This window comes from Clupea harengus, chromosome 22 (assembly GCF_900700415.2).
Source record: "Clupea harengus chromosome 22, Ch_v2.0.2, whole genome shotgun sequence".
NCBI classification, from domain to species: Eukaryota; Metazoa; Chordata; class Actinopteri; order Clupeiformes; family Clupeidae; genus Clupea; species Clupea harengus.
The window spans coordinates 18,599,067-18,608,694 of NC_045173.1; the positions used below are offsets into that span (position 1 = coordinate 18,599,067).

General features: G+C 40.0%; 2 protein-coding genes across 3 annotated transcripts; both read left to right on the forward strand.

Moving 5' to 3' along the window:
- Positions 1-528: 528 nt before the first annotated feature.
- Positions 529-2,962, forward strand: LOC116217894 (chemokine XC receptor 1-like). Of its 2 annotated transcripts, XM_031559874.1 has the most exons (3): positions 529-540; positions 1,317-2,327; positions 2,904-2,962. In XM_031559874.1, exons 2-3 carry the CDS (start codon positions 1,319-1,321, stop codon positions 2,945-2,947), a joined length of 1,053 nt encoding a protein of 350 aa, XP_031415734.1. In that variant the 5' UTR covers positions 529-540; positions 1,317-1,318; the 3' UTR covers positions 2,948-2,962. The 2 variants fall into 2 exon arrangements, with proteins under 2 accessions (XP_031415734.1, XP_031415733.1); XM_031559873.1 differs by lacking the exon at positions 529-540 and having other exon boundaries at positions 841-2,327.
- Positions 2,963-4,615: 1,653 nt separating this feature from the next.
- Positions 4,616-6,361, forward strand: xcr1b.2 (chemokine (C motif) receptor 1b, duplicate 2). The gene is made up of 2 exons (XM_031560070.1): positions 4,616-4,698; positions 4,902-6,361. Exons 1-2 carry the CDS (start codon positions 4,693-4,695, stop codon positions 5,931-5,933), a joined length of 1,038 nt encoding a protein of 345 aa, XP_031415930.1. The 5' UTR covers positions 4,616-4,692; the 3' UTR covers positions 5,934-6,361.
- Positions 6,362-9,628: the final 3,267 nt, after the last annotated feature.

Genomic DNA, 9,628 nt, shown 5'->3' on the forward strand with positions numbered 1-9,628 from the left:
ACACCTATGCGCAAAGCATGTGTACAGAACATTGAAAACATATCATCATGTTAATTTTGTTGTCCCCATTAAATTAGGAAAAGTCATTAAATATGAAGCAAAAAAAAATATGTCAATCATTTATTTAGAGACGTTAAACATTGAATGGGGTCAAATTGACCCCAAACATAATAGGAGGGTTAAGTAGCTGCTGCATATCAGAAATGGCTAATAGAAAAGTTTTGGGAAGGTACTGTTATAGGATGGTCAAGGCCCTGAAAAATTACATTGATTTAATGAAAATGGTTCAGGGGCCATTGATTTCTATACACACCTGCTTTCAAGCTCACTTGTGTTTCGTGACCTTTCAAATTCAGTAAACATGTTGTTAGATCGTTGTTCCTTTTAGTAATCTCACATAGTTCTTTCAGTACCAGTACCTGTAGGAACAGATACCACCCTCCACCCACATGATTGGGTCAATTGTGGGCATTACCTATCAGTGTTACTCTACAGTAAGACAACTGTATTTTCACTGCGTCTGTATTTGCACCAGAGCAGGTAAGCAAACAGCTTATCCTAAAGGCATGACATTAATATAATAATTAGTACAATTAAGTAATTTGATGGTTTTATGAGGTCTCATGTTTACATTCACCTGCTTTTTTTATCCTTCCATGTATTTTATTTGATACAAAGCTACAGTGTAGGTTATTGCAGATCCTGTTGTGGTATTGTGGTTCCTGTCAGAATTGAGCAACTTGACATAAATGATAATAATGCTTTTTACACTTTGAATGATGTTTCACTCGGTTTTGTTCAAAATAAGAGAAATTTACTAAATATTTATTGCATATCTACCGCATTAATTGTATTTTGTTTATTAACAACACACATTTAAAATATACATCACAAATCATTAATTTCATATTCTGTCAAAAATAACCAGTGTGAATTATGAATCTTATTATAATTAATGTTATCCATTCCGGATGAAGGATGTCATGAATCCCTATGAGTTTAAGATGAAATAAAAGTATTTTATCAAAGACTGAAGTTCAAATCAGCCGTTTTTGACCAGCACACAGCACAGAGGGCTAGTTATTCTTCATACATCATTCAAAATCTTTGTTGGTTATGCATATGTAATAATTCCCTTGCTGGTCGTTTTGATAAATGGGATGAGTGCTTTCAGCCATCTTTATGAAAGAGGTGTTTACTTTCATTCATAATTAGGTACAACTTGATGAATTAAGTATAATTTGGCGGAGGCTTCTGTCCAAAGTGACTTACAAAACATTTGATAAAAATGAATTTATACATTCTATTTCCAACAGAGATGACTTCAACACCAGATTTTGGAATTACCACAGAGTATACCACAGTTTACTATGATGAAGATTATGACGACGAAATGTGCAAAACATCCGAGGTTCGCAAATTTGGAGCGATAGTCACGACTGTGTTCTTCTCTGTGGTGATCGTTTTCAGTGTGGTTGGGAACCTGCTGGTCCTGGTGGTCCTAGTGAAGTATGAAAACCTGAAGTCCATGACCAACGCCTTCCTGCTGAACCTGGCCCTGTCCGACATCATTTTCACTGTGGGCCTGCCATTCTGGGCCTCCTACGACATCCACACCTGGACTTTTGGAGAGGCCGGGTGCAAAGCTGTGAGCTTCATCTTCGACATGGGCTTCTACAGCAGCATCATCTTCTTGACCATCATGACCATTCACCGTTACATGGCTGTGGTTCACCCAATGTCGGTGGTCATTTCCAGGAAGAGCTTTCACTGCGTGGTGACGTCTCTCACCGTGTGGGTGGCCAGTGGCTTGGCAGCCACCCCAGCCCTCTTCAAGACCGAAGGCTTCAATCCAAATGACAATTCCACGCATTGCTACTACGAAAACACCACATGGATGCTGGTTGGGACCTATCAGCAGAATGTTTTTTTCCTGGTCTCCTTCACCGTCATTGCTTTCTGCTACTCCCAGATCCTTCTTCGTCTCCTTCGCCCCACCTCCCATACCAGGCACAAGACCGTGCGGCTGATCCAAAGCATCGTGGTGGTTTTCTTCCTAGGCTGGGCACCTTACAACGTGGCCCTATTCTTGCGGTCTTTACCGTTCTGGGAGCTGAAGCCTTTCAACGACTGCAGCGTCAGCAACTCAGTGGAATATGTGTTTTACGTGTGCCGCCTGGTCGCCTTCTCCCACTGCTGCCTCAACCCCGTGTTCTATGTGTTTATGGGCATCAAGTTCCGGACCCATCTGAAGAAGCTGCTGCGGTACTACTGCGGGGAGGTGGCTGAGCCCCAGCGACGCCACAGCCGACTCATATACTCAAATGGTGAGGAGTGCTCCATGTACTGATCGTGTTGGATTGCAAATTGTCTAGCTCAGGGGTTCTCAGCTCTTCTCCTGGGGCCCCTCTGCACCAACACTCTTTCATATACATGTATCTATCCCTGCTCTGTGCACACATGTCATTGAAATCAGTGAGTTTATAAAGCCCTCTAGTGTTAAATGCATTAGGCACATTCAGCTTAGCATGCGTGCCATTGATTAGATCATTCAGAGTTGCAGAGCAGGGAAAGATTGAATGCATGCAGCGTGGGAGAAGGGGACAAGGAGAAAGACTGACTAACACCTGGTTGAGCTAACTAAAATTTCTAATGTATTTCTACTAAACATTTAACTATACTAAACGTAAAAGGAAAAGAGACTCTGAGACTAGCCCTTCAGGTCACTTTTTTGGCTGTTTTAATAATTCCGTTGCGAGCTTGGTTAAAACCACGGTAAGACTAGCTCTGATGTCTTCTTTGCTAGACACAGCATTTATTCAAATCGAATCTTGAAAACTTGTATTGTGTACATAGTCCAAAATTGCAAATAAATGTTTCTTTTGTATTGTTTTTTATTTCAGCATGTACATTGCCAACTGTTACCTCCTTCCATGACCAGTTATGAAAAAGCCTCTAAAATGAAGTAAGCAACATTTAGGCCTTGCAATAATTTTTCTAATTTTGACCACAAGGCTATGGGAGCTTTCAGGCAGACAAGCTTGATCAGAGTATCATGACCAATGTGGTTCAAGGCTTATCTTTGTTTTAAGGCTATATCCATTTGAATTTTTGTTGTATTCTTTAATATGACACAAACGTGTGAATGTGTCTTCTGTCATGGTAGCCATTCAACGAATTGTAGCACAGTCATTTGGGTCATTTTAGTCAGTCTTAAAAGATCTGTCTGTCTGATGTGTATTGTTTCTGTGTAAATGTCTTCATGAAATAAAAATTGAAAGAGTTTTCTGCCTTGTGGTTTTGTGGTTGACCTATCCATTTGTCTTCTATGGCCTGACCAGAGAGCTTTTCTGGAAGCAGTTTCATGCCATCTGGTGCCATTATGGAACTTGCATATCACTTATCACAGAAATGCATCTCATGCTGAAGTTATAACATGTCCTGCCAAAAACCTTGAAATTTGCCAGTTCTAGTATAACCACGAAATTACATTGGAATAGTGTTACCACATGAGGAATTATTCCTTTTCACATCCCTACCTTTTGAAACGATTGTAAGTCGCTTTGGACAAAAGCATCTGCCAAATGAACACATGTAATGGGATGTAAATTTTTCAAACAAGTTATTTTAACTGTGTGTACATTACATTCAGGCATTCTGGAACATTCTAATCAGCCAGTGTGTGTAGAACATTGTGTAACACAAGCATAAGCAAAATTAGATGAGCCGATGCCATGACGGATTATTAGTGAGACAGTATCCAGGTGCCCGCCCAGCTTTCTATTCTGACCCTGCACTACATTTATAAGTCTTAGAAAGAGCTAGAGATGACAGGCCTATTACTTTTGCTGTGGATGAGACATGCCAGATAGGCTTTCCTCTCCTTTAGTCTGGCTCTGAGGCTCCTCACGCTTCATGTCAATCAGGAATGCTTGTGGCAGGGATAAATACAGTGACATGCAAACGTTTTGGCACCCCTGGTCAAAATGTCTCTTACTGTGAATAGCCAAGTGAGCAAAACTGAAGGGACCGACATTTGATAATTAGTTTAATAAATATATTCCATAGGCAATAATTCAATATATCTGACCTACTGGATGTATTCTGTTCCCGGCCTACATGAGGTGTGAGAAAGCCGTCACAGCTTCCCCCCCCCCCCCCCCCCCCTAATTAGCATTTAGGTATCCACCCATCCCTTGCTTTCCCAGAGTTTAAAAGACTGTGATTTTCAAGAGACAGTTAGTGAAGGAGATTTAGGTGGAACACACTCAGTGAAATCTAACTCTCTGTCCTCCTCTGGTGCGCACCATTGAAAGAATAAACCTGGACTTGGTTATTCATCACAAACTGACTGAGTCTCCGATACATGTAGATTATAGGGATGAGTATAAAAATAAATTTCAAAAATACAAATGTGTTTGAATGTAGGCCTATACAAACTATACATTCACATTATACATGTAAAATGTGTAAATCCCCATCTACATATTTCATTAACATGCCTCCTCTATACATACTTGTGCTGGTCATGAAGCAATATTGAAACTAGAATTGCCAAATGTAAGCTACAAAAAGCACTGAAGAGTTGACACTTCCTGTCTTGCTGACTCAGAAGGGTGTAAATGTTTTTCCTCATTCTTGAAAGTGGAGCATTCCCTCAAGACCTACTTGCTCTACCAGAAGGCATTAAAAATGTTGGTAAGTCTTTCTCTGCTTTTTATTTTTATTTTAGATTTTATCTGCTTTTTGTGTGAGGGAAATGTGCAATGGCGGTGGAATGTCAATAGGCTACTGTAGCTCTAGTTTGTTTTCTATGTTACTTTTAGTCCAAATGCCCATGAGTCGGCACCACAAAGGGCTCATTTTAACCATTGTTTTCCTCATACGTCTATCTTTTACAGGACTCTTTGACAGAAACAAATAATCAGAGTTTATTAAATGAAAACCCTATTGAGCTCTGCCCAATAAATGATCATGGCCAAATCAGGGCCACATGCTTCCTACTCATCTTCGCCCTCAGCATGGTGGGCAACTGTCTGCTGGTCTATGCCCTAGTCTGCCTCGAGGACTTGCGGCGTGTGTCCAACATCTTCTTCCTTTGCCTCGCCTCATTCGATATCCTCGTCACCCTCACACTGCCATTCTGGGCCGTCGACCACCTACACCACTGGGTGTTCGGCATCGCCGGCTGCCAGCTCCTGATCGGGGCTTTCTTTGTCGGCCAACACGGGGGTCTCATGCTTCTGACCGCCATGACGCTAGACCGCTTCTGCACTGTGGTGCTGAAGGGACGGCACACGGCCCTATCACGCCAGAGGCTTCTGTGCGCTCGCATCGTCTGCACAGCCACGTGGGTCATCAGCATTGCCGCATGCCTCAGAGAGGCCCTCAACTCCAGGACTGTCGAAACTGAAGATGGAGTGTACTTATGTGAATATGGAGAGGTTGGAGAACTGGAAGAGAGTGTTGGGTACTATATGCAGATTATTTTTCTCTTTCTACTTCCTTTTGTCATTATTGTGTTTTGCTACAGCTGTATTCTGAGGACTGTAATGTCCGTCCCAAACATGAGAGGGAGGCAACCGACGGTTGTGCTAATGCTTTGTATCGTCACTGCTTTCTTCACCTGCTGGGGACCATACAATCTTGTGCTGTACCTACTCAGTCTTGATATCTCAGACTGTGAAACTCAAAAATACATATCCCTTGCACATCACATTTGTCAAATCCTTGCTTATTCTCACTGCTGTATCAATCCGGTGCTTTATATGCTCAGACCGAGGTTCAGGACAATACTCTGCCGACTCGTCTGTTGTTCCGTGCCTGCCAGTCAGCCAATCAGCCTCTCTCATATGAGTCACAATGCTGTTGGAATGCATGACGGACCCAACCCAAGTACAATGTGTGTCGAGATGATGCTGATGGAGCAATAGAAGTCAGAAGCAAGACAGACAATACAATGAATCAAATATTAAAACCAATAGTATTTTCTCTGTTTAGGCTTCTTGTGTTTTTTGGTGTGGTTACTTGCAGTGATGTATTTGTTTTGAATGTACGCTCTAATGGAGTTGGAGTCACATCTACAAAATGGGGTGGACCCTTTCTATAGACGTTTTTGAACATTGAGCTTCCAGTCATCGAACTCAGTGTTCTCTTTAACACATCAGTGTCAGTCACAAGGATATTCTCTTAAAATACTGCATATGCATTCTATGGTACGTAAATGCATTTACATATTTACATATTTTATGCCTATATTTTGCCTTTGTGTGTGAAGATTTGGGCACCTCTGGGTGACAATTAAAGTTATATATATATATATATATATATATATATATATCAATAATATGTAAAAACAACAGATGATATATTTTGATATTCAATGAAGTCAGATATATATGGAATAAACTCTAATATATACAACAAAGTCTGATATTTATAGAATGAACTCAGATATTTATGGAATTATCTCGTATATATATATATATATATATATATATATATATATATATAAACCTTTATATATACAGCAAAGTCAGATATTTATACAACTAACTTTGGTGTATATATATCTGCAATACGGCAAGCAAAGCAGGAATTATGTATTGATTTTGATATATATTAAACAATGTCAGATTTATATGGAATTAACTCTGATATATAAACAATGAAGTTTCTATATCAATCATTGTATAAATGAGAGTTTATTACATAAATATCTGACATCATTTAAGGTGTAACAGAGTGAAAAAATATTTAATTTCATTCTGTGTGAATATACCTGAAGCTCCTATGTATGAATGATAGAAGTGTACATGTTAATTGTTTTCAATGCGTAGTGGATAAGTTTCCTTAGATTCCTGTGAGTTGTATGGGAAACTGCTGCTTAGAATGAAGCTAACCTGTTGAGTCCTTGTCTGCCTAGAGACCAGAAATGTCAGTGGGCTCTGATTGGCTGTAAAAGATCTGTTTAATTCTGGTTGGGCTAGAACTGTGTGAGGATGGGGGATTAGGAGAAAGACCCGTAAAGAGAAATGGTGACCTGAGGTGAGCGACTGAGAGCGTGAGAGGCGACACAAAGTTTTTCGGAAGGACTTCATGCTCATCGTGTGTGCTGTAAGGAGTGTTCAAAAGGCTTGTTGGCTAAACAATCCAGCACTTGACACAGACAGTTAATCGGAGACGGGCCAAGTCAACGGATTCATGGACACACTAATCAGGGAAGACCTATTTGCTTAGAACCTGGTACCAGGCCCTGTATTTTCTTTTGGTTGCTCTACGCAGTGAAGCGGACAGTTTTAGTTTTATTGTAACTTATTGTAATTTATTGTATAACAAATACAACTCATGATTGAGGAGTCTGAATGTTCTTAGAAAGAGAAGAGAAACACTCCAGCACTCGAAGTAGTTAAAGCAGCACGTGTGACAAATGCAGATATCATGCCTGTACAGTGTCTATAGTCTCTTGAGGATGCCTTTGGGTCTGCTGAATCAGGTGATTACTTGTGCTTTGCCTTCAGGCTACTGAAGCAGCAAGCCGGTGAGAAGCTGTCAGAGTTCCTGAGGCGTCTTGAGCAGTCTTTGCTGAGAGTAGTTGAACGAGGTGGGCTGCCTCCCACTTGTGATGACAAAGCATGAGCAGAACAGTTATTGAGGGGAGCGGTAGCTTCTGACCTAATGCTAGGTAATCTCCGCATAACAGAAAGGTAAAGCAACCCGCCAACCTTTTTGCAGCTTTTGAAGGAGATCCACATGGAGGAAGAATATGAAGCTTCAAGAACAGAACTGGTGTCATCCGTTAACTGTGTGCATGCTCAGCAAGTCATGAAGTCAGAAATTAAAGAACTGAAATCCCTAGTAGCTGCTGTGGCTGGAGACAAACTAAATTGATTAGGAAAGGGCTCCTGAGGAACCAAGTTAGTAGTCCTGTAGAATCCCGTTCCCAAGGTCAAGACGTAGGTTAACATATGATACACCAGGAAGTTCCAGGGACCATCCCATTACAATAATTCATGGGGGAATAACAATTACAGTTGGAAAGACTTAATTTATGTTATTACACCTTCAACAATCCTCAGTATTATTTTCTTTAAAATGGTCTGATAAGGATACAGACATTATATAAGTGGTAGGGTCTAACAGAGTTACCAGTAATGTCAGTGGGTTCTGATTGGTTGTAAAAGATCTGTCCAATTCTTCGTGCTCATTGTGTGTGCTGTAAGGAGTGTTCAAAAGGCTTGTTGGCTAAACAATCTAGAACTTGACACCGACAGTTAACCGGAGACTGGCCAAGTCAACAGATTCATGGACACACTGATCAGGGAAGACCTATTCCCTCTGAACCCAGTACCAGGCCCTGTATTTTCTTTTGGTTGCTCTACGGAGTGAAGCGGCCAGTTTTAGTTTTATTGGGCCACAACATACACTAGCAGCGAACCAGGCCTGCTGCGTGTGGGGTTTGGAGAGGGTTTGCTGGCTAGTGTAAGATTGTGGACATTGTAATATACGGTTACATCCAAACATTGTTAAACTTTTTAAGTTTTATTTGTTTATTTGTTTTTTGAAAATAATAACTACCTGTGGGAAAGAAACCGGTTTGACTGATGTGAATTTATGCGAATTCTTTTCTATATAAATAGTAGTTATACATACTTGGTTAAATTCATAATTCAGGGACCCAATATTTATTTAATTGTTTAATAGAAGGACCAAATAGCTATTCTCCCTCAACACTTAAGGTAGTAAGGTTTGGGGAGCGCTACACACATATCAGACTTCATGGTATACATTAAGCAACCCGCCAACCTTTTTGCTGCTTTTAAAGGAGATCCACATCGAAGAAGAATGTGAAGCTTGTGACACTCGTTAACTGTGTGCATGCTCAGCAAGACATGAAGTCAGTAATTAAAGAACTGAAATCCTGAAGTAGCTGCTGTGGCTGGAAACAATTGTATATATATCAGAGTTCATTGTATAAATATCATATACAATTATTCAATATATATCTGTTAGATTTAGGTGATTTTCATATTTCAGGCTACAATGTAACATAAAAGACTACATCTCAAATAACCCCCATTCTTAGTTTGCATATAACCATGCCAGAGCCATCAAGCCTGGCTCCTGGCCTTTTGTCTATGTTGAGGGCAATCAGACGTGGTTCCTGGCTTTTGTGTGTCTTGGAGCTAAGGCCATTAGTCTCTGGTTGTAGACCTTTGTCTACTCTACAGCCACGACAAGATGGCTGAAGCCAAAGATATTAGCACCTATATGGCCATACCTGGTATGACCATATATGGCCCTTGGTCAAGCTAAACCTACCCTTTGACCTATGACACACCCACTCCCTCCCCTCACATTATGTTGCCATATATAATATTATTTTAATGCAATGTGTTATGTGTATTTGCTAGATGCCCTGCCATTTATTATAATGATGCTAATCATAATTAGTTTTCTTTGTTATTATTATTATATTAGTTTTCTTGTTGTAATACTATTTTTTATATACATTATATTGTATACATTATATTGTATTGTGCATTATACTTTTTAAAATGATTAATTCATTATAATTTTAAATATTACATTTTTTCTCTTCTTTTTGTTTTGTTAGTTATTTGTTATT